General features: G+C 34.1%; 1 protein-coding gene across 3 annotated transcripts in view; it reads left to right on the top strand.

The window, feature by feature from the left end:
• The window catches only part of VPS13C (vacuolar protein sorting 13 homolog C), a 183,204-nt gene that overhangs the window by 9,022 nt on the left and 148,107 nt on the right, over positions 1-26,075 (top strand). For 2 of the 3 annotated variants that reach the window (XR_009399065.1, XM_059372078.1), the window contains exons 2-6: positions 5,957-6,000; positions 9,300-9,342; positions 12,464-12,559; positions 13,978-14,079; positions 24,607-24,716. Coding sequence is in view for 2 of the 3 variants with exons in the window: in XM_059372078.1 (XP_059228061.1) it covers positions 5,957-6,000; positions 9,300-9,342; positions 12,464-12,559; positions 13,978-14,079; positions 24,607-24,716 (395 nt within the window). In the remaining variant the exon portion in view is untranslated. Of the gene's footprint in view, positions 1-5,956; positions 6,001-9,299; positions 9,343-12,463; positions 12,560-13,977; positions 14,080-19,024; positions 19,088-24,250; positions 24,317-24,606; positions 24,717-26,075 lie in introns of all 3 variants that reach the window. The other variant, XM_059372079.1, reaches the window with a different exon arrangement.

The following is a 26,075-nucleotide window of genomic DNA, read 5'->3' as shown; positions in this document are numbered from 1 at the left end:
GAGATCATGACCTGAGCTGAAGGCAGCGGCTTAACCCACTGAGCCACCCAGGCGCCCCTGCGACATTTCTTTTTCTATTGTATTTTTTTGAGGTGACTCCAACTCTGCTTACCTTGGTGTCACTTGCTAATTTAATGGATTTACTATCATTTTCATCTTCTGGTTCATTAGTAAAGATTATTAGATAAATTTTGATCCAGGTACTTCTGAAAATACTCTTTATGATTAACTTTGGGGCACTTGGGTGGCTTGGTTGGTTGGGCGTCTGCCATCAACTCAGGTCATGATCCCATGGTCCTGGATTGGAGTCCTGTGTCTGGCTCCCTGCTCAGTGGGGAGTCTGCTTCTCCCTCTGCCCCTCCCCCTGCTTGTGAAGTGCTCTAGCTCTCTTTCCTCTAGCAAGAATAAATAAATAAATAAATATTTAAGATTAACTATGGAACTCTATGTGTGACTCCCTAACTATGTATGCTCATCAAAATAATTTTAGTTTATTACTGAGAATCATAATGTGAGAATGAGAAACCTCTTCTGAAACACAGACTGTACTTACTGCTTACTCTCACTCTTTAGGCCTGTCAGTTCATCATAAAGGGGAAACACTTCATAGAACTTCCTTCCTTGTCTATCACCATTGTCTCCATGGAACTTTTCCATGGGATTAGAGACACCTGATTGTGGAACTGGCTTTAGTGCCCTTCTTGCTGTCAGTGTTAAGTTTATCTAGTTTATCCATCTCCAATTCATTCTTTTTCTTGTTTGTTTTTTAAAGTTTTTTTTTCTTAAAGATTTTATTTATTTCTTTGACAGAGAGAGAGATAGCAAGCAGGCAGAGCAGCAGGCAGAGAGGGGGGGAAGCAAGCTCCCCGCTGAGCAGAGAGCCCGATGCTGGGCTCAATCCCAGGACCCTGAGATCATGACCTGAGCTGAAGGCAGAGGCTCAACCCACTGAGCCACCCAGGTGCCCCTGTTTTTTAAAGTTTTGACTCGAATATTTACCCTTTCTCCAGATTTTCAGGAACTTTGGTCTCTGTTCTTAGCCCTGTGATCTGGCTATAGCAATAAAGTTATTTGTTTATATATGGAATTATTATGCTATCTTGAAGTAGAACAGGAAATTAAATATTAACTTTTCCTTACTATCCAGTTAAATATAAAATGGTTGATATTTAGGAGGGGGTCTGCTTTAATCTTAGTCTTATAAATTATTTTTTATATAAACAGAATTTCTGACATTCCGAGGTTAGGCAGTTCAACTCCTGCATATATATCTTCAGAAAAGCAGGCAGTTGAGTGGAAGAATACATGTTAGCACAGTGCATAACCTAGATAAAGCACTCAGCTGCTGGTTGAATGAATGCACTTTCACCCTGGTGTTAATCTGCAATTTGCTACTGTTCCTCCCCTTTTCTTTGTACTGAGGCTAGTGGCTCCTCCTTCAGTGCAAATAACTTATAGAATGTGTCATTCTTATTTCGTTGTTATATTTACTGTTTGTTAGATAGCATTCACATTTTTCAGAGAGGGAATATGCATTTGTTTGCTAAACCATAAGCAGAAATAAGATTTTTTTAAATGCTTCTCTAAGTAAGTTGACTATTAGATATAAGAGGAATGTATATAAAATATATTGAGCTCCTATTGATGTTAGAAGTTACCTGTGCTTTGTTTTCCATTTTTATTATAATTTATATAATTTAAAATAAAAATCATATTTAATTACTATAAAAACTTAAAAAACCTAAAAAAAATTAATTAAAAAAATCCTAATCCTGTTAACAATAATCTCTTTGTCTGACTTTCTAAGAATACTTGTTTAACTCTGTTAGCCATTGGTAGTTTTCAGTATTTCACTTTTAAATACCACCTATTCATTGAAGAATCAAAGTGCCACTGTGCTAGAAACAGCCTACTTTTTATAAGCACATTCATATTTTTACATATATTATGTTAGTGTCTTAATAATTATTTTAAAAATTACTTCATATCTAATGCAGATTTTTCATGAGAACTCTTGGTGACTCTTGACCCATGAGTGGGGAATCACTGGGTTGATGAATCCAGATTCATGAGCAAGTTCACAAGTCTCTATATGGGTCTTAGATCTTGTTAAACTAGTTTGGATTGCTTCCAATATGTACTAACATTTGTGCAGTTTACTTCTTTTGTCTTGAATAGAGTTCCTAGTTGTAATTATTTATAATTCATTTTCTGAAGGAATTAAATCCAGGAATATTTTTATTTTTTATGTAATTTTTGCACATAATACTTCCTTTTTTTACCCCCATGAATACCAAGTTTAATCGAAATTCCCTTGTCTAGAGAGGAAGATATGAGCTGAGAGAATAGGATCAAAGTAACAGTACTGGTCATACACATAATACTTCTTAAGGACCTTTTTTCCCCCCAGTTCCAGAACACATGTCTGTTTTCTACAACAGCTTTACCCCTGCATTTGGTCTGTGATACCATCTTGTCAATTCTACCTATAACTTCTTACTCTGACTTTGCCTTTTTGACCCTGAAGTTACTATTTCAGGTTTTAATTTCTACTTAGTATATTTTTCTTTTTCTTTCTTTCTCTTCCTTCCTTCCTTTCTCTCACTTGAGATAGAGCACATATAAGCAGGGAGAAGAGCAGAGGGAGAGGGAGAGAGAATCTTTTTTTTTTTTTTAATTAAATTTAATTTTTTTTCAGTGTTCTAAAATTCATTGTTTATGCACCACACCCAGTGCTCCATGCAATATGTGCCCTCCGTAATACCCACCACTTGGGTCCCCCAACCTCCCCCCCCCCCCCCCCTTCAAAACCCTCAGATTGTTTTTTAGAGTCCATAGTCTCTCATGGTTCATCTCCCCTTCCAATTTCCTTCAACTCCTTTCGCTACTCCATCTACCCATGTCCTCCGTGTTATTTGTTATGCTCCCCAAATAAGTGAAACCGTATGATAATTGACTCTCTCTGCTTGACCTACTTCACTCAGCATAATCTCTTCCAGTCCCATCCATGTTGATACAAAAGTTGGGTATTCATTCTTTCTGATGGATGCATAATACTCCATAGTGTATATGGACCACATCTTCCTTATCCATTTGTCCATTGAAGGGCATTTTGGTTCTTTCCACAGTTTGGTGACTGTGGCCATTGTTGCTGTAAACATTGGGGTACAGATTGCCCTTTTTTTTTTTTTTAAGATTTTATTTATTAATTTGACAGACAGAGATCACAAGTAGGCAGAGAAGCAGGCAGAGAGAGAGGGAGAAGCAGGTTCCCTGCTGAACAGAGAGCCCGATGCGGGGCTTGATCCCAGGACCCTGGGATCATGACCTGAGCCGAAGGCAGAGGCTTTAACCCACTGAGCCACCCAGGCGCCCCCAGATGGCCCTTCTTTTCACTACATCTGTATCTTTGGGGTAAATACCCAGTAGTGCAATTGCAGGGTCAGGGTAACTCTATTTTTTTCTTAAGGAATATCCACACTGTTTTCCAAACTGGCTGCACCAACTTGCATTCCTACCAACATTGTAAGAGGGTTTGAGGGGGAGAGAATCTTAAGCAGACTCCTGGGCAACAGGGTGATGCAGGGCAACACAGGCTTGATCTCAGGACCCTGTGATGATGATATGAACAAAAATCAAGAGTCAAATACTTAACAGACTGAGCCACCCAGACCCCCCCTTTTCTTTAGTGTATTGTAGAAACTGCTTGACTGCCTATATTATTTCCATTTCTTCCTATTACAATGTATTTTCTTCCCTATTGTGAGGCTTCTCTCATTTTTTTGCAGCTTTCAGCAGTTTATTTTAGATAACAAATGAACTTTATTATATGGAAATAACCACTCTGATCATAAGATGTCTAGTCTTACAGTTGTTTTCTTTGTATGTGTGCATATATACTCTTTATATCAGATTGGATCAATCTGGGCTTGCCCCCTTTTTAAAAAGTTAATATTCTCCCATATCTGTCTAATTTTTTGCTCTATATTATAGATGTATTATGATTTATGCCTTCTTCTTGGAAATTCAGTTCTTTAGGTTCCCTCTCCCTCCACTCTCCCTCCTTCCTATTCATCCATTGTTTCTGCCCTTTTAACCAGTACTGCAATATCCTTGTAGCTAAATTGTTTGGACAGATCCATGGTTATTTCTTAGAGGAGCAGAGTAATGGTTCTAAAATATAGCTCTGATTTTGTCATCCCTTTTATACATTTTTCATCTCTGTGTTGTGACCAATCTGAACTTTTCATCCTAAAAATTCTTTGTTAGTCTGGCTTCTGCCAACCTCTCTGACTTTATCTCCTATTTTTTTTTTCTCACACCCTCTAGCTACACTAAACCACATGTGGTTTCTAAAATGTGTCTTACTCATGCATATGTATTTGCTCTCTTTTCTTATCCACCTGGTAAATATTTCATTGGCCTTCTAGCCAAGACTTTGGTGGGAAGTTCTTGATCTCCTTAGGCAGTTAGGTTTCTCCTTCTTTGCATCTCTGCACTCTTCTATTGGAATGCCACTAGAATATTTCTAAAATTTTAGAAATTTGGTCTCCTTTGCTAGGCTGTGAGCTCCGTAATAGCAGGGATGTTGTTCTTCTCATCTCTCTCTTTTCAGCACCTAACTCATAGGAAGTGTTTTTTGTTTGAAAAAAATCTGAGATCTGGGAAAAGTACATCTTTAACAATAGCATAAAAGAATTAAATATTCTTTTTAGTTCACTCCAAAGGACTGTGATGGAAAAATTACTTGTTCAAAAAATACTTGTGGGTAGCATAGAAAGCATTGTATTTTTTTAAAGAAATTTTTATTTATTTATATATTAGAGAGAGAGTGAGAGAGAGTACAGGAGAGGGGAGGGTCAGAAGGAGAAGCATACTCCCTGCTGAGCAGAGAGCCTGATATAGGACTCGATCCCAGGACTTCAGGATCATGACCTGAGCCAAAGGTAGTCATTAACCAACTGAGCCATCTAGGTGCCCGAAAGTATAGTATTTTTAAAAATATAAATGTGTCATGAGTGATTAAGAAAATATATAACTGAATAACTCATGCTTACATTTAATAGTGAAGAATAGTTTTATTAACCTTCAGAGAATTTAAGTGAAATGGAAACCTTTTTCTTTTGGTTCGGTTTTTATGTAAGTAAGAATATTTAAGTATATTATATCAACAAATGTAAGTACAGCCTTTAAAACTGGAGTCATGTAATCTTACCATAATGGCTTTAGATTTAAGAAGAATTGGATGAGTTAACATTAGAACAGTGGGGGCATCTGGCTGGCTCATTTGGTAGAGTAGTGACTCTTGATCTTGGGGTCATGAGTTCGAGCCCCATATTGGGGTATAGAGTTTACTTTAAAAAAAAAAAGGTAACAGGGCACCTGGGTGGCTCAGTGGGTTAAAAAAAAAAGGTAACTTTAGAACCATAAACAATAATCATTGGGAAGATGCCATGTTTGGAGTTTCAAAAGACTAACATTATATTCCTATAAAAAATGTTCATTGATAGCATAATTAAGGAGAGAATCCTGTGTTACAATATGATTGATCTGTTCTAATAGTCATCTATTTATGTCCTTTTTTTCTTTCTTTTTTTTGTTTTGTTTTGAGGTTTTTTGCTTAGTCATTCAAAATGATAGGTATTTTCTTTGGTTCTGGAGTTCTTTAGTCTGAGAGTCTCCACATTCTTTCTCATTGTCTACTTGAATGTTAGCCAGTTTAAGTATTTTGTAATTTCTTTTGTCCTGGGCTAACCTACATATATATACTACCATTTGCATATATAGCAACACTTTGTGTTAGTGGCTGCTTAAGTTCTTGAAGTTTGCTTTTCTTACCTATTGTCTTCTTAACTCTTAGCATAGTGTCATAGTGTTTCATACTGCATTATGACAGGCTATACTAATTGATATTTTAACTTCATATTTTTCCTCCCCCACCCTTTTTTTTTTAAAGGTAATGTGGCTTTAGATAACCTACAGATAAAAGAAAATGCTCTGGTAAGTTTTCAAACTATGTTGATCACTCAGTTAATTTGGTAAACTTTCAGAAATTCTTGGTTACTTGGTATCTGGTACCAGGTACCAGATAAAGTGATTGAGTCACTCAGAGAAGGATTACTTTTTGAACTGTTTGCTTTAGGAGAATCTGAGATTAAAATTAGATTTTTTTTTTCCTGTTGATCAAAATGCTCTCTCTTAGAAAGTGAAATGTTTTTCCTTGACTTAATTTGACTGAATAGATTTGTAGTAGACATTTGTCTCACTTTAATTTTCTCCAGAATTATCTTTACATATTTGGTAAATAAGAACTTGACTTTAACAATTTTTCAAATGAATAATTGCATTTTTGGAAATACATTGACAGTCCAGCCTTATAATATTACGGTAATATTAATAGATCAAGTAGATTTTTTGGATTCTAGTGCTCTATCCCCTATTCCTCCTCCCGGTCTATTAGGCCTTAGCCTATCAGACTTAATTTGATTTTACAAAGTCTTAAGAATGAGGTTTTTTTTTTTCTTTTTTTAAGATTTTGTTTATCTGTTTTAGAGAGAGAGAAAAAAAGAGTGAGAGCACACAGACGTGAGGAGTGGGAGGGCCAGAGAGAGAGGGAGAAAGTGAATCCCAAGAAGACTCTGTGCTGAGCATGGAGCCTGATGCAGAGCTTAGTCTCACAACCCTGAGACCATGACCTGAGCCAAAAATCAAGAGTCAGAAAGTTAACCCACTGAGCCACCCAGATGCCTCAAAATGAGTTTATTCTTTAATTAACAGGTCAGATATCTAACAGCTACAGTATGTTTTGTAATCCTAGTGTTGACTTCTGGTTGGATTTCTACATGATGAACTGTGTAATTAAGGAGAGTCTTATACCCAAAGTGCTCAAATGACTGGTCTCAGGGAAGCCAGTTTTGGATATTAAAGATCTTAAGAGTAGAACTTTGTCACGTGGATTAACAATTTATTTTGTTCTGCTGGAAACAACTTGGCAGGCATGCTGGAAAGGGCATGGACCTTGGAGTGTGGCAGACCTGGGTTTCAGGGCTGGTTCTGCCATTTTACCAGCTATGTGACTTTTGGCAAGTTTCTAAGTTTCTGTGAGCATTAGTTTAATCATCTTTAAATTGGAGTTAATAGTACAAAGTAATATAGTATGTCTTTGCTTTTGTGGCCTAAGATTAAAAGTAGTGGGCACTCAAAATATTTAATTTTTTTTCCCTTCCTTTATTTATATAGGGTGCTACAACTTTTTAAATTTTACCCCAAAATTTAGAACGTAAGACTCTTTTGCTGGAGATTGGAGTAAAGGTTATTTTTTTCCCTTTTTAGGAAAATATTTTAGAAGGAAAGAAGTATAAATAGAATTGCAGTGAGGGCAACTGGGCAACTGGGTGGCTCATTCTTTAACTATCAGCCTTCAGCTCAGGTCGGGATCTTCAGGTCTTGGGATTGAGCCCCGCCTTGGGCTCCCTGCATGGTGGGAGGCCTGCTTCTCCCTCTCCCACTCCTCCTGCTTGTGTTCCTTCTGTGTGGCTCTCTGTCAAATAAATAAATAAAATCTTAAAAAAAAAATAAAGAATTGTGGTGAGAGGATATATAAGAGGATATTTAAGAGACAAATTGAACTCTGTTAGTGTAGTTTGAATTTGGGTTATAGTTAAATATAGTAAATTATTTAGTAATTAATAATCTCCATTAATTCAAACTAGCCTCCTTTCCCCAATTAAGTTGGATTAGGTTTTTTTTTTTTTTTTAAGATTTTATTTGTTTATTTGACAGAGAGAAATCACAAGTAGATGGAGAGGCAGGCAGAGAGAGAGAGAGAGAGGGAAGCAGGCTCTCTGCTGAGCAGAGAGCCGGATGCTGGACTCGATCCCAGGACTCTGAGATCATGACCTGAGACGAAGGCAGCGGCTTAACCCACTGAGCCACCAGGCGCCCCAAGTTGGATTAGGTTTTACTTTGACTATGGGTTCTTTACATTTATTTATTTTTTAAGATTTTATTTATTTATTTAACAGACAGAGATCACAAGTAGGCAGAGAGGCAGGCAGAGCAGAGAGAGAGGGGGAAGCAGGCTCTCTGAAACAGGCTTCCTGTTGAGCAGAGAGCCTGATTCGAGGCTCGATCCCAGGACTCTGGGATCATGACCTGAGCTGAAGGCAGAGGCTTTAACCCACGGAGCCACCCAGGCGCCCCTTTACATTTATTTTTTGTGAAAAATCATTTCATGAGGATCGAAGCGCACATGAGCCCAAACTTTTAGAAGTGTATAGTTCAGAGTTTGTATCCTGCATAACATAAAGTATAATATGAATGCCCTTGAATACATTTCCCACCTCTCCAACTTGCCACTGCCACCTTGGGTGTAGAGCTGCTCTCTTAACCACCAGAGAGGAATTTTGTTTTTTGATCTACAAAATGATCAGTATTATGTTTCATTCCTGTTTGCCTTGAATGCTTGCGTAATCAGATGATTGGGTAAACTGATTATTTTAGTTAACTGATTGTTACCTAAAGTGCTATATTTCAGTCACCAGGTTGATAGTATGTACTAAGGTAACAAATTGGTTAGATTGGTTTAATTTTTAGTAATTCTGATTGGTTTAATTTTTAATCATTCTTAAGACTCAAGTGATCATTGTGAATATTGGTATTGCTTAACACTCTGTGAATAAAAAAGTTATTTGTACTTTCTGGTGGTTTGGAATCTGGATAAATGAAAGTTTATTTTTATTAATTATTGGTACCTGTCAATAACTTAATATAAAGTAAATGCTAATTTGGTAAATAGTAAGTGGATAATCTCCCTTTCCTTTAAGATTCTTTTGCTTATTTGCCATACATTTTATTTGAGTGAAAATAATTGTTCAGTTATTGTTTTCATCTAATTTTTGTGAAAGGACTCTTTCTTTTCCTATTTTAGTGTTTCAGGTAAACGGTGCCCATCATTATTTTAGGTTCATGGCATTTCCATCCATCTTGGTTTGGTTTATTAAAACAAGTATTTAGTTTATCCAATTACTTTCTTTAGCTACAAACTCTTTTCCTATTGTTCCTATTTATAGTTTTGTTTCTCTTGTGGTTCTTTCCTCAAAGTCCAATTTGAGTCAGTAGAAATTCTTTTTTTATTTCAGGATGTCCTGAATTACTCAGATACAGAAAATTTATTTCGTGTTTTTTCTGTGAGATGATTGTGTATTGATTGATTGTGTATTTAAATGATGATGTAAAGGTAATTTTGGGGGTGCTTAATAATTTTAAGATGTTTTAAAATTTTTTTCTTTCTTTTGAAGAGTGAGTTGGATGTTCCTTTTAAAGTCAAAGCTGGCCAAATTGGTAAGTAATCTTCACTTGAGTGATTCTTAATCCTTTTAGTTTTTTATTTTTCTGGTGTTATTTGATCTAAAACAAAAATGTGAGAGGTTTTGACTTATGTTGTTTAGATTTTTTGGAGCTCTGGGCCTAATATACATTGTATGTAATACTTAAATACTTCAGAATTTCTGCCAAAAGGGTAGAAAATGACTCTTCAAATGGAAGGACTTTTAAACTGCAATGATACTTTTTAGGTTTTGGTTCTACTACACAAAATATATCTTGATTTTCAAAATTGATATCTAAGTTCTATATGCTTTTTCATTAAAAGTGGAAGTAATATAATTTGCCAAGTACTAGTAAATAAAATTTAAGTGTAGCTTATTTCCCTCATGTTTTGTTCAGTCATTTCACTTGATATACTATGCAGCAACGTGGTGTAGAGGATATGTCTTGGTAAGTAGAAAGTGTTTGCAGCTAAACTCTTACACAAAGGTCATCCATAGCTAGCTTTCCTCTCTGTTGAAGAAATTTTTTAATAGAACACTAACCCATGAAGTCCTCTCAACTGTTCCATATTACCTGATTTTTACTTTTTATAAAAATGTAGTTTACAGCCCTAGATAACTTGCTGTTACTTTAGAATTTTCACTTATGCCACCATCATTCCTTCTACTTCCATCATCCTGCTACTTCACCAGATGGCTTTCCTTCCTCATTTGTTTTGTATTCAGGGGAGGCTTTGTCTTTCACTGTTCTAGCATCTCAGCGACTACTTGAATACTTCTGTTTGAGTTTACTTTGTATCACCTTATACATGTTCGTTTTAATATAAAGTAATGTTTTTATGTTTCTGTCTCTTGAAACAGGTGACACTCCCTTAGATTGAGAGCATCCCTAGGGCAGGCATTATTTTTTTTGCTTGTCTGTTATACTGAGCCATGTGCTGGGTGAAGTGGTGATATTTAGCTGTGGTGATATCTAGAAGTACTGTGGTCCTGCATGCTTAACTGAAATCCTAGAGTAAAGTTAATGCCATTCATTTATCCTTTTTTCCTTAGAGATATTTATGCACACAGTGTTATGTGTGAGACTACGTAGGTAGCTGTGGGAGAGGCAAGGATAAATATATGTTTGTCTTCAAAGAAGTTAGATCCAATTTTAGGACATAGTATTAAAATTGCATTTCTGGGGTACTGGATGAGTTATATGTGACTAAAGAACTTTTACATTATTCATTATGTTATTAGAACTAGGTTTACATTTTAGAAGAGGTTTGCTGAAGTTTCAGAATTTGTTAAAGCATAAAAATTTAATGACTCCCTTCAGGGTTACTCACTGACCCTTTACGTATAAGGATAAAAGCATATTTTTAAAAATATTTGTCCCTTTTTTGGTTTAGGGAGCATTTCTATTAGTTATTAAATTTTTCTGAGGTTAAAATATTACACCTAATCTGTAAAGTCAGTGTGGTGAAGTAAGCTCAAGAATGTTCTGGTTTTCTAAGAGCTAGACATATTTGTGAGTGATCCTTGGTTATCCTTTTACTTAAAGATTTAAAAATTTCCTATACTGTAAATGGAAGGCAGTGATATAACTAACTTAATTCCAGTGGAAGTCAGGATAATAAAGGATGGAAGTCAGGATAATAAAGGATGGGAGGATAATGAATGAGGACAAATAGAGAGAAGAAAAGGTATAGGGAACAGATATCCCTTTTTTGGTGTGCTATAGTTAAAGGGGCATTTCTGACTTTTTCAGTCTCATGCTCACCATAAAGGTAATCAAATTGACTTTTTTTTTTTTTTAAGATTTTATTTATTTGACAGAGAGAGATCACAAGTAGGCAGAGAGGCAGGCAGAGAGAGAGGAAGGGAAGCAGGCTCCCCACTGAGCAGAGAGCCCGATGCGGGGCTCGATTCCAGGACCCTGAGATCATGACCTGAGCCGAAGGCAGTGGCTTAACCCACTGAGCCACAAATCAACTTTTTAAAAAAAGACTTTATTATGTTGGAGACAAGAGGATGTGCATGTGAGCAGGGGAAGGGGTGGAAGAAGGTGGGGGAGAGAGAATCTTGAGCAGACTCCATGCCCACCACCTTGCCCATTGCAGAGCTTCATCTCAAGACCCTGAGATCATAACCTGAGCGGAAATAAGAATCAGATGCCACCCAGCTGTCCCTCAAATCAACTTTTTCAGAGTTTATGAGTTAGCTGCATATGTAACAGTATCTGTTATAAATACCGGTGGTTCTTACTCTAAAGTCATTTGACTTAGAAATGGCCCAGATATACACTGGCATTGCCTCTAGACTCCACCAACATGGTAACTATTTAGGAAACTCAACAGGTTTATAGACAGAAGGAAAAATAAATTTAAAAAAAAAGATTTTATTTATTTGACAGAGAGAGACATGAGAGAGGGAACACAGCAGAGGGAGTGGGAGAGGGAGAAGCTTGATGATGATGCTGGGCTTGATCCCTGCACCCTGGGATCATGACCCCAGCTGAAGACAGATGCTTAGTGACTGAGCCACTCAGGGGCCCCAGAAAAAGTAAAATTTAAATGGAGAAATAATTTGAACCGTGGGAATAGATTCCCAGCTAAAACTGTTTACCAACATAAGGCATGCAGGTGAATCAAAGTAAGCTCCCTTACATGTGTTATTTTATTGCCTCTTCTGCTTATTATGCTATTAGACTGTTCTTTGAACTTCAGAAATTTTTATTTAAAGGTGCCAGTGATTCTGGTGGTATGAGTAGTTGGGTTACTCTGGCATCCACACTGATGACTTAGGTAGATTTATGTAATTTATTTAACTTCTCTGGGAGTGAGTTTTCTGTTTTCAAAATTGAAATAATAGCTGCCTCATTCTTCTTGTATGTTGGACATATCAAATGAGATGATACCAGAAAGTTTAAAAAGTGTAAGCACAGTATGAATAGTTACTTCAAATAGTAATAATATGGAAGAGATCTTTGCAAACTTCAGTGTTGGAGTTTTTTCATTTTTTCCTGAGTGATATACATACTGTGTGTGTGATGGGCTTTGTTATACTTTTTCTCTAAATGCAAAGTGGGAAATGTGTATCTTCTGGAGTAGCCCAAAAAGGAATTTAAGGTTGAAATTTTGTTTCTTTAGATAAATTAACTTTGAAGATTCCTTGGAAGAACCTTTATGGAGAAGCAGTTATTGCGACCCTAGAGGGACTCTACCTGCTTGTTGTCCCTGGAGCAAGTATGTTGTTTTAGGTTATAACCAACCAGCAATAGCATAGTGAAATTAAATGGTTAAGTATTTTATTAAATGGTTAAGTATTTTATTATGTTTAATAAAATAGAAGGTACTTTAAACTAATTATATACATATATGCACATATATATTTTATATTTTACATTTATACATTTTACATATATATGCATATATATTGCCAGAATTGTGCATAAAATATTTTTATGTTATTGTTGGGAAGAATAATTCCAACTGTTTGTTAAATTTATTATCTTCTCTGCAAATAATTATTTTGCAACTAAGCCTTCATTTTCAGTTTGAGATGCATTAAAAATTTGCTTTTGGAGAAGGAAGTGAAATAAGTTTTTAAAAAGTACTGATGTGTTAATCTACAGATTTAAAGAATGGACTTTTTTTTCTTTATTTTGTTGCTTCTCATTTTGAGAGAATGCTCATTCAAAAATGTGTGTGAAATAGGTAATTTTTTTCTATCATAAATGAAAGTATTTTAATTTTTAATGACTATATAAAGCAATAGTGTTTATTTAGGTAATATATTTCGTTCAACTGTTTGTTCAGTTATAAGAACAAGGTAATGTTAAGAAAAGTTTGGATATTTTAGGGAAAAATTACTTGTTTTCCCAACCATAAAGCAAACACAATTTTTATTTTTATATTTTGCTTTCCATGCTTTACTATATACATATTTGATTTGATGTAGTATTTATCACATTATGTATACAACATGGATCTGTTTTTTTACTTAATGTACATATTTTTGGTATATGATGGGGTAATTTTGAAAGGCTGTATGGTATTTTATTGTGCGGTGCCTACTGTTTTGGGCTCCTCCATTGAACATTATAAACACCTCATTCTTATAGGTATCTTTTTGTTCTTTTTTATTATTTCCTTAGGATACATGATCAGAAATGAGATTTCTGGATAAAAAGGATATATATTTTCTGATTGTTGGTAGTCTTAAATTTGGAAAGTCTTTTTATTAATCTGTATTTATAACCAGCTAGTACTGGATGTTATATGTTTTTTATAATTACCCAAAATTTTACTCCTCAGACAAAAATAACTGAAAATTATGTTATATTTTCTGCCTTCCTTCTTTTTCTCCCTTTTACGTTTCTACTCATTCTTTCACCCTTTACCCTTTTTCCTTTCTTCCTCTCTCCCTTTAATTTCTTTCTGTTTCTCCTTTCTGTTTTGATTAAAGCTTTGTAAATAAATAGGAATCATTTATTTATGTTTAAGCTTTTTGTAAAACTAATTTAAAGAATGCAGCTCTTTTGAATTACCAAAAAATGGCTTACAAGACTTGTAAATACACACATAATCATAATGAGTTTGAACTTTTCCTCTTTATTTAATAATTGTATTTCCTAGTATGTGAACTTACCATATATTTTTAGGTATTAAATATGATGCTGAAAAAGAAGAAAAATCCTTGCAAGATATTAAACAGAAAGAGCTATCCCGAATTGAAGAAGCCCTTCAAAAAGCAGCGGAGAAAGGTACAATATGTTTGTTTCACACATGATCTTAGCCAAAAGACTGAGAAGCGATACAATATGTTTGTTTTAGATAAGCTTACATATATTTAGGTTTTAGATATATTTAATGCACTGTAGAGAGGATGCTTTATTAAGCCTCCATAAGTTGTAGTTCCAAAGAAAGAATATTCTTTCAAAATCATATCTCAAAATTTTGACTGTAAGTATGTTAATGACTTGCACTTAGGAATCATTGCCATGTGATTGTTTGATCTCACTGCCAGTTTTATTTTCCCACCTTCCTCAACCAGTCGTTTTTATTGTGCTGTGTTTTAGAGACTTTTCTGTGAGATCTTGCAGATGTGTTTGTTTCTGCCAAATGTTAATAGGTTCCTCCTCTACATTTTTAGGTATATCCATGGGAGATAATGAGGTTCAGCATATCGATATAGTGAAATAAATGTTTAGAGGAAATGGTGCTGTAATTCTATTTCTAGCTATATCTCTATATATTGTATAAGATATTTTTAAAAACTGGTTCTTCAGATTTCAACATTTTAACATCTTACCTTAAGGTTTAGTATTTTTATTTTTATCTAAAAATAAATCTGAGGACGATTTGGATTTGGTTTATGGAGCAAGAATAAGGATAAGATGAAAAAGCAGTCTAGAGAGTGATAAGTTGAAAGACTTTTCCAAACCTCCAGTATTTCTCTTTCAATCAGATCACACCCCAGTTCCTGATTGTATTCAGCATCGTTATCAGATATACTAAGAAATGATACTCAGATATACTAAGATTTTGTTTCCTGGCTTAAGCTGCTGACATTTAATTGAATCAATAAGAAATCTCTCTTAAAAATATTTGCTCATTTAAATTCTTTATCAATTCTTCTGATTCTTTTTGCCTCAAATGCTTTTTCATATACAGAATTATTGATTCTTTTATAAAATATTACTAAAATACTTAAAATACAGAGGAGGCTGTCTTAATGAAAGAAATTTTGAAAAAATTAAAAATGTTTTTCTTTTCTCTTTTTAATACTTGAGCATATTTTGTCTTCTGAAGCTTAAGAATTTATATTTTTATGAAAACAGTATTCTTTTTTCTATTACTTTTATGTGATAAATAAAGCAAGATGAAAATTGATTTGTCTCATGACAATTCAGTGTGATTATTTACTTTTATTCACTCTTGGTTAATTAGTATATGTGGAAATAGTACTGTAAAATGAAGAGAAAGACTTGGAGAGCACTAGAATTTCACTTCTTTCTTGATACAGGTCAGATTAAGTTTATTTTTTAACACACTATATTTAATGATACATATTCATTAGTAGGCATATTGACATATATTTAGATAAATTGGTATATATAATAAAATGTATCATAATATATATATTATATAGCATTATTATACACATATAATTTATTATGTATATACAAAATTAAGCTATATTTTCCCTTTTCAGAAGCAAACCTCCAATTCCTCTTTCTTTTTTATTTTTGGATAGAAATAACTGTGATTGTTTAAAAAATTTTTTTGTGTTTCCAGTGAACTGCAAGAAAAAGCATGTATAGTCTCTCCTGTTCTAGTAGTGGACAGCTTAATTGGCAAATGATAATGTACTGTATGTTCTGTATTGAGTACCTATGAAATTTTGACTCCTGGGTCTTTAATGCTTAGGAAATTCATATGTTTAGCCGTGGCAGAGAGGCTATTAAGGATGACTTGATATATAGGGTCTGAATGTCTGTGGCACCATGTGTAAGTAGGTCTATTAGGCTTATATAGTATATAATAATAGCTTCTTGGATGATAAAATTTAGGTTTTGGTGGGATACAACTTAAATTCAGAAAGTATACTCAGTTTTAACATTACTCTCTTAGATTTTTTCAGAAAAATGTTTTGAGTATTAAAGAGAATTCTGGGTGCCTGGCTGGCTAAATTGGTAGAACATGTGACTCTTGATCTTGGGGTTATGGATTCAAGCCCCAGGTTGTGTGTAGAGATTACTTGAAAACAGTATTTAAAAAAAGTTAAAGAGATGAATTGGGGAATATGGGATAATTGGGATATATGTTGCTATTGGGTTTTTTAATTGCAATACATTTAATTATCTTGACTGAGTACAATTATTTTTCTAGTTTCTGTGAGTATCAGTCACATTTTCATGTATTATTATTCATGCGAATAATAAAAGACACCCTGGTCTTTAGATTCTTTGCATTCCACCATTATTAATAATTATTACTTAATACCATACTTTATTTTGAGGCTTATTATTTTTCTACTTATTTCTTGGTTTTAAAAGCACAAAGTTACCATCGCACATGTATAGAGACTCAGAGAGGTAAGGAAAGTGATTCAACCCCAAGCAGCAGATGATAAAATTGGAAACAAAGTCCTCATGCTAATCTGCTTTAAAAAAGCATTTTTACTTGATATGTTTCATTTGGTAAAATACAGTACTGCCCACAATCGTGGGAAAAAATAAAACTGAGATATAAATGAGTTCATTTTTAAACATTTGGCCCAACAGTAAAAAATAAACTTCTTGATGTTTCTCTCCTTTTATCTTACTGTAGTGAGTTTATTTTCCTGGAAGGGCTATTATAAAGTAAAGGGAGAGATGAAATTCCTAGTGAGGCCAAAGTTTCCCAAATCCTGTATATTCTGTATTTACAATAGTTAATTTTATCTAAATGATATATACATACACTTTAAAATCAAATAGTTTTGCCAAAAAGACTTCTGATGGAAAATGTCAGTCTCCTATTCCACTATTCTTTACCCACTCTTCTTTACCCTTTAGACCCATTCCTTAAAGGGAGCCATGATTTTAGATATACTAATGTTTGTCATTATCTAATCTATTAATGTAAGGTATTATCTCAGCTTTTCTGTTATGGTAGTCAGGAAGTTTACTTCTCTTACCATCTCCTTTCAGTCTAAATTCCCCTCCCTCTCCTCATAATATGGTCATATCATAATTTTGGGGTATTGTCATAATTTTGGGTATTGTCAAAATTTAATTACTATGACAGTGTAATTCACTGTGTAGGTCAAATGTACTATGACTATATTTTCTTTCTTATACAACCTTTTGTTTTTCTTGAATTTGTAAATACTTTTTCATTTGCTTTGTTTTCTGTGTAAATTTATCTTCAATTCTTTACACTTGCTATGTGAAATCTGTTACATGACTATCAGCGTTACTTTCTAATTGCCCCATCCACCTATTGGTCTCCTTCTTGGACCCATTTTTCTCTTGGAGATCTTGCTTTGAAATGGTTTTTTCAGTCCTGCTGCATGCACAGTTGTCATCATAGAATTGGTCTTCATCTGTTTTCTGTGTTTAATTCACTGTTTTCTGTGTCCATTGAGTTTTGTTCATTAGTTTGTTACTTTGCTTTGCTTAAGTGTATCTAGTAGCCTAGTAGCTTTTAAGAAAGGATACATTGGATATAATTGTTAAAATCCTTTCAAGTCTGAAAGTATTTTTTTTTTTTTTTTTTTTTTTAACTTAAGCACTTGTTTTATTTGGCTGGGGATAGAATGCTAGGTTTAAAATTAGAATTGAAGGCAATATTGTTTAGTTACCAGGTACTTTTGAGAACTCTGATGCCAATCTGCTCAACACATTGTTGGAAACAGAAAAATCAGAAAATCTGTGAATCCTGCTGTCAAAAACCTTACATTTTAGTTGTAAAATTAAGAAATGTGCATAATCAATCATAAACAGGAAAATATGTTGAGTCTCATCAAAGAGGTACAGACAAGAATGGTAAGGGAGTTCAGAACAAACATACTACATTAAGCCAAAGATATCAGGGCAGACACTGTGAAGATAAATATTTCAGCTGTATCTAAAAGGTGAGTGCAGAAAAGGAGAGAGGGTTTTCTAGGTAGAGGAGACAGTAAAGAGAGGGAAGAATAGAACATGTATGGGGAACAGCTCAGAATTTGGGAGTCAATGGAATGTAGTTAGCTGTAAGTTGGAAAGCTCGCTTTAGGTCAATTTTAAGAGATTTGAATGCCATGATGGTGACAGTGGTGATGGTTATAACAATGATAGTAGCTAATACTTATTGAGCATTTACTAATTGCCACTCTTTAAAATACTTTAGATGTATTGACTCATTTAATAGTCATAATTCTATAAGGCTATTATTGTTCCCATTTTACAGTTGAGAAGGCTGCAAGTTACATAACTTGTCCTAAGTCACACAGCTAGAAAATGTTAGAGCTCTAATTCGAACCTACTCTGGCTGTACGTAGATCCTATATTTTTAGTTGTGTCATGGTGGACTTTCCATCTGTAACCAGTGAGAGAGTTAGTAGTAAGATTTTCTTTTTCTTTCTTTAAAAACCTAGGAGGTGGTGTCATCAAAGCTGTGTTTTTAGGAAGGTTAAATTTACCTTCGCTTCTGGACTATATATGAGGCGGGAAATGGAGGACAGTGCTATGTAGCCATCACTAATAAGAATGGATAGAAAGGATTCAAACAGTGTATCTAAAGGGAAAAAAATCAGACTAAAATTAACTCTGAGGTTAGAATAACTATCACAGCAATATTTCATTCTGCAAATGGGCAAAACAGTGAGTGAAAAGGGAACCAAAATAGCAGACTTTTGCACTGTTTGAAAATTTCAACTAATTTATTGAGACATTGGCCATAATTGGTATTTGTCTGCCTTGCTTAATTTGAAATTGTTAATTGTTATAATTTCAATTATTAGGAAATTTTGTTGTAATATAATAAAGTTTGTATGTTGAACTACTGGAAATGGTTTCACTGTGAATGTTTCCTTAGAAATAGATGGTTTTGTTGTCACCACATTTTTCCTGTCTGTTACATGATTTCTAATTCTTTGAATTAAGTTTAGACATGTTTTACATGTGAAATTAAGGTGTCTCTTAAATGCTTTGCATTCTGGTTATTGCTGCCATGCGGATGCAGGCGCACATTCAGGGGAGTTCATATATGGCTTGGAAAGCTTTGTTTACAAGGACATCAAGCCTGGTGGGTATGCATGGTTCATTATATCTAGCTATATAAAAAATTATATTCTTATCCATTCTTGAGCTTTTAATGGAGCCCATTTGATAATATACCATTTTTTAAAAGAAAATATGGAAATGTAATTCATGTTTTTCTTCTTTACCATCATTTCTGTTTCCCAGTGTTCCGTAGCCATTTGTTCATTCACTAAATATTTAATGTCGTCTTGTGGAAAGCCCTGTTCTGGATGCCTAATGTTCATGGGGTGAAGCAAGTATGATCTACTGCCCTTGTGGAGCTTACAGTTTGATCTATAGATAACTTTCAAATCCAGGCTGCCTTTCTGACTTTGGTTCTAGAGTGTGGTAGTTTCTCAATTATATTTAATTCCTCTCTGTAGCAGTGGTTTTTACACTTGTAAAAAGCAATAAAATGGAACCATTTTTAGTGAGTGAGACTTTATTTAGAGCCTTGATAAGAAGTGCTCCTCTGGGGTTCTTCAATCCTTCCTGATTTGCTTATCTCTATAGGAATTCCAGAGGCACATGTTGACTATTGTCTTACAGTAGCATAGTGAAATTTGAGGCTTCTCAAAAGGCAGATTTGAGGGCTGAGTGCTTTAAGATTTATAATAGGATTTTTAATATCATAGGGAATTTAATACATACAAGTACATTAAAAATAATTCTGATATATAAAATAATTTGATATATTTTCTATAACTTTATAGAACTTTATATTAGCTTAGTCATACTTAAAATTTGTTTTAATTTAGTGGCAAGTGAGGTCTGTGTTAGAAATGTAAATAATAACATTATGTTGGAATTACTTCTTCAGCTGGAAGCTTCTTTAATATTTTGGTCCTTTTGACCAATGGAAGAAGAATTTGCATGGAAAATTTCATAGCATTGAGTGAAACTACCCTGAAAGACATTTCTCTTTTAATAAAATTTGCCCCTTTAGCAAGTGTAACTTACCATGTTAATTTGTCTCACAATTACTTTATTTAGTATAAAAGTCTGGAACTACTCATGGCTTGCTGTTCAATTTTGTTATAATTAGACCAACTTCCTGCAGTGTGCCAGGGCAGTGTTTTCTGATTCTCCTAGGAGTAATCTGCCTCTAGGGTACAAATGAATTCCAGTGGCCCATTCAAGTCATAACAAAAATCACTGGATAACATTGGTGATAAAAACAAACAACTCCTCCCCCGTCCCCCCCCCCCAATCCCCATAACAGACAGTGGTCACTATAAAGGATAATCCAATTGATTCAGAGTTTCTTTTTTAAAAACACTGCATTAACCTGGATAAAAAAACTAGGCCTAGAATACTGGAAATTCTGAAATGAGAATAGTTAATTTTGTTGATTTGATTTTGATTTTTGATTCATTTGGCTAGGACTTAATGTAGACTCATGATCATTTCATCTTTTTACTTTCTAAGCATATGTTCCTTCCTTATTTTATGTCATTTAAAAAAATTATCCCAAAAAAAGTCAAAACTATTTTCATAATACTAAAATAATATGTGATTTTTCACTGTGCCACCACTGGTGCTGATGGTGCAGAAGCAACGTTAGCTAAAATTGTGGCTGTCTTAGCATGAATCAGGGCAGTGGCACCTAACTTCCCTAGCAGCCAGCCATTGCATTGTTCACTACTGCATAGTCACAGTAAAAAATAAGATGAAACAAAAGAAAAGAGCACTAGTTTCACTTAAGAATATTCTTGGTGGGGGCACCTGGGTGGCTCAGCGGGTTAAGCCTCTGGCTTTGGCTCAGGTCATGATCCCAGGGTTCTGGGATCGAGCCCCGTGTTGAGGTCTTTGCTCAGTGGAGAACGTGTTCCCCCAACCCCCCGCCTGCCTCTCTGCCTGCTTGTGATCTATCAAATAAATAAATAAAATCTTTTAAAAAAATAATGTTCTTGGTGGACTAGGAAAGATTTAGTTTTAATAAACTTAAGCTCTTGAGTATATGTCTTTAATATTTTGTGTGACAAAGAAGGAAATAAATATTAAGCACTTAATAAGGATAATTGTCTCAAGGAAAAATACCTGTGCATTGTTTGAATTGTCAGCTGAACAAGTTGCTTTTTTCCTGGAAAACCACTTGACATGGAAGAGTGATTGACAGACTATTATTCAGATTTGGGTGTTTAGTAGATACTTCAACAAAACAACTTCAAGAAAAAACAGCTGATGATGTTTATTGCCAATGATAAGATTTTTTAGCTTTGATCAAAAATTGGAATTTTGGAAAACTTTATTTGCCACCTGGAGCTTGGCAGCTTCCTAGTACTTAAAGACTTTGCTGATGATATTGGTGGTGATACTAACAAATGTGATTTTGATATTAAATAATGAAATCAGTCAACATTGAGATGATCTGCATAATTCAATGAAGTAATATTTTCATATTACCAATGTATATTAAAAAATCAGATATGTGTCAAAGTCCATTTAAAGTGTAAGGCAGATGAGTTGATTTTAATTCATGTGAAAAAATTATTGATAGAGTCTCAGATTCCAAAATGCAACTAACCTTTAAGAAATTACCACGTGTTGAGTTTGGGTGTAGTATCCATAATAACATGAAAAGATCATGAGGATGTTCCTCCTGTTTTATTACATATCTGTGATTAGGTCATATTTTCTTCATGTGCTTAAATGTAAACAACATTTCAGTAGCCCAAAGGCAGAAGGAGATAGGTGAATCTAGCTGTCTTCTGCCAAGCCAGATATTAAAGAGATTTGTAAGAATGTAAAACAATGCTAATATTTTTACCACAAAGTTTTGTTTGGAAATGTGGTTATATTCATAAATATGTGTTATTAGTGCTATCACTTTTTAATTTTATTTTTTACATAATGTTTTAAAATTATGAATTAATAAATATTTAAAAAATTTTTCCATTTTGATTTCCAATATGGTAGATATCAATAATTGTAACCCACACTAATAAAAAACTTTTTAGGGTTCTCAAGTTAAGTGTGTTAAAAGTATCATGAGACCAAAATATTTGAGGACTAATTTAGAGAGTGATACAAAAGTCATAAATTTAGTATTCATCAGATTAAATAAAACTTTCTCTAAAGAACCTTGTGTCAGTAGATTTTGAAACTACTTGGAGAGTTTTAAACATGGTACATCTAACAGTGAGATCAAAGACGGAACTAGGGGCTAAAACAGTTGTGAAGCCAGGAACATAATAGAAGGTCAGGTAAGAAGAGTGAGTTATGGTAGAATCTAAATCCAGGCAGCTGGACCTGTTTCTGAAAGCTGTTCTAGGCAAGTGGGATGGTTTTAGGGCTTTTCTGGCTTTCTTGTTTCTTTTCAAGTGATATTTCTTTGAAAACTGAAGTCTTTCTCTAAATGTATAATTTATGCATGAAAAAGACTTAGGGACCATCATTATGGCAAGAAATACTGGTAATAGCAAAATCTAGATTCTTTATGTATTTATTAAATATTTTCTACTTGAAACCCAGGGTTTTATTCTTGAAATCAGGGATTTGGTTCTTAGTTTTATAGTGGCAGGACAATTTACTTTAAAATATCAAGGGAGAACAATTTAGGATTTCAAGCCAAATTTCATTTATATTCTATCAAATACTACGTATGTAACATGAACTGAACTTATATATTTTATTATAATGTTCAGATGTGGATTCTTTGATTTGAACAGATGCATATCATGTACTTTGTGCCCATGTATTGGATCATTCTTGTCCTAATGAAGCCTCCTGCCTGGTGACAAGACAGTTGTACATTTCTGTTTTGGTATAATCACTGCTTAATGGAAGTCTATATAAAGTGCAGAGGTAGATGGCCCTGGAGCTGCTTGATGTAGTTGAAGAAAGCTTCAGACAGGCCCTAGTGGACCTGAGATTTGGGGGGCCTCCTAGGAGTTTGCCTGGTGAAGAACTTCAAGGAAAGCAGCTGAAGTTCAGAGAATGATCTATGTATATAGAGAGGTTCATTAGCCATTAGAAAGTTAGGCTTGTTTTGGAAATTACGAATAGTGTTTCTGAAGTGTCCGGTGCAAGGATGAGTAGGAGATACAGAATGACACAGGGAGTTAGGGGTTAAGTCATGAAAGGACCTTTGTGTCATGCAAACACTTTTTCATTTTATCTGCCAGGCTGCAGAGAGCCTTAAAAGAGTTTTGAGCAGGGGATTAACAGGCTGTGAAGGGTACTTTATTTTCTTTTTTATTTTTAAAGATTTTATTTATTTATTTGACAGAGATCACAAGTAGGCTGAGAGACAGGCAGAGAGAGAGGAGGAAGCAGGCTCCCTGCTGAGCAGAGTCTGATGTGGGGCTCAATCCCAGGACCCTGGGATCATGACCTGAGCTGAAAGCAGAGTCTTTAACCCACTGAGCCACCCAGGTGCCCCAGTGAATGGTATTCTAGACAGTATCAGTCTGGTGGCGCCATAGAAGAATGTTTAATAGGAGGTAGAATGGAGACTGGAGACAGGGCAGACCATACAGAGACCACCTTGAGTGCAGGCTAGAGATGATGTCTAGTAGGAAGTGAAATGTAAAGGTTTGTAACTTGGATAAGTGGGTACTGGTTAATGCCATGAATGTGAGGCAGTGCCAAGTAAAAGAGGATGAGGTTTTAAAGAAATTAATTATTAAGCCAATTTCAAAGTACAGTTCACTGTACATTTTTTGTCCCTTTGGTGTTCTTTGTATCCTTGACTCATGAAAGGATTTTGCTTGTGAGGTGTGTCATCCAGAGGAAGTCATCTGTCAGCAATCTACCCATTCATCTCATTTGTGTTCCTGTGTCCCTACCATATACTTAAGAAAACCTCCCCTGAAAGTTTTATATTCTGTCATTATTACATTTCCAATATTTTGATAACATTGAAATTAAAATTAAACTTTGTATTGTGAAAAGTCATAAATATTATAAAGGGCTTTATATATGGATATTTTGCCTAATTTTTGTATAACTGTACTTGCCAAGTTATTTGCTAAATTAAAGGAGGTTATTCTAAAGAAGGTTTGTGAATTTCTGTTTGTATTGAAATAGCAGGTCCGTTTAGAATAAAGTAAAGTGAATTGTACCAAAATTTGCTGTCAGGAAGATTCTCTTGTTTTCTTTTCTGTCCTCTAGTCTGCTAACTTGAATTTTATCCTTTTCTCACTAAAATGCTTCCACTGAGAAGGACGTAAACGTAAAAAGCACAAAAAACATTTTAAGAAACGTTTTAAAGGTCTTGATCGCTCGAAAGGTAGGTAAAAGTAGTTTTTATGCCATGTGTTATTTATGCACATCGCCACTTGATTTCTGTCTTCGAAGGTAAAATGAATGTTAGATCCAATGTAACTTCAAAAATAAGTTTTGTATATTAAAATCTATTAAAATTGTATATTAAAATCTAAAATAAATCTAAAATAAAACAAGGACACCAGAATAGGCTGTCCTTTCTATTGAGTAGTGCCTTAGCTATCCTTTGGTCATTTGATTATGAAGTATGCGAGAATTTCAACTTTTGACCTTGTATTTTTCTATTTTTTATAGATAAACCAAAAGAAGCCAAAAAGGATACATTTTTGGAAAAGTTGGCAACCCAAGTAATTAAAAATGTACAAGTAAAAATCACAGATATTCACATTAAATATGAAGATGATGTAAGTAATTACAACTTATTTAAAGTTAGTAATTAAATGTGTATTTTATGATAGTTATTGATTTATCTAGATATGGGTTGCCTGTACTGGATTTTAAATCCAAGGTTGTTCTTTTTGTTTGTTTGTTTGTTTGTTTGTTTTTTCTGATGAATACACTGCCGTATCTTCTTTCCTGTGTTACACCTTTTTCACTAGGCATTTATACATACAAATATAAAACTACCATATGCTCCTTTCTAAAGGCAATATGACAGATTTTCCAGTTGTCTTCTATTTTTTATTTTGAATTTTAATGCTGTAAGACATATACTGTTACAACTTTAAGGAACTATATTGACAAAAAAATTAGTTCCAAGTGATGATGGAAACTGTCAATTATAATGGTAGTTGGTAGAGAGGAGGCTAAACCCCCAGTCAGTAGACTGCTGGTCCCATTCTCTTTACATTCCTTCAAATTGAATTGAACCTGCACAACTTCCATACATGTGCAAAACTGTATTTAGAAACCACAGTTCACTTATAACCAGAGTTTAATATCAGTTGATTAAAAAACTGCTGATTAATTTTAGTTAATCTAAATATACATTGCTTCATTTTGAAGTTTGAAAAATATGTAAAATAAGCTTGAATTTTTTTATTTACCTAAGATGATGGAAATATTATTCCATCTCTTCTAAAATTTGGATTTAATTAAAGCTGTACTCACATATATAGAATTTATTTTCTTTTCCTGATAAATTCATTATAGAACTTAAATTTCAATAAGACACATTTGTAGTTTTGCAAGATAAACTATCTCTATCTTATATTGACTTTACCTTTTGATTTTATATAGTCATTAAACTGAATTTTGTCAACAAGTAAATGTCAAAAAACCCAACTCATCAATGCCCTTGTTTAAACAAACTTAGCAAAATAAATCAACTCAACACATCATGGAAGTAAAAGAATTATTCTTAAAACTTATGGCTTATTGATGAATGAGAACCTCAGTTTGAACTCAAACTAAGTTTTTTTTACTGAGCAAGTACAATTAGAAAGGTATGTCATGTCTCTCTCGTTAATAAAAAAATAGAGGCATAAGAATGGCCAAGTACATCAATTATGTTTAAGTTGTATCATTGACAAAGTATATTAAAATAATCTAAAAAAATTAAAAAGTGCAGAGGGATCTTTCTTGTATCACTCCTTTTTCAATGTGGTCACCTTAATTATTGTATGTAAAGTAATGAAAACTAGAGTTTAGGAAGTGGGGAGTGGGGAAACTAATAATTCATCATAAAGACACTCACTGGATGATAGTAGTAGTTTGTGGGTAGTGCCTTAGCAAGTGAGGTTGTGTGTTCGTAAATATCCTTC

This window comes from Mustela nigripes, chromosome 13, assembly GCF_022355385.1.
Source record: "Mustela nigripes isolate SB6536 chromosome 13, MUSNIG.SB6536, whole genome shotgun sequence".
NCBI lineage: Eukaryota > Metazoa > Chordata > Mammalia > Carnivora > Mustelidae > Mustela > Mustela nigripes.
Note: the sequence above shows the minus strand (reverse complement) of the source record. Positions and strands in the feature narration are given on the sequence as shown.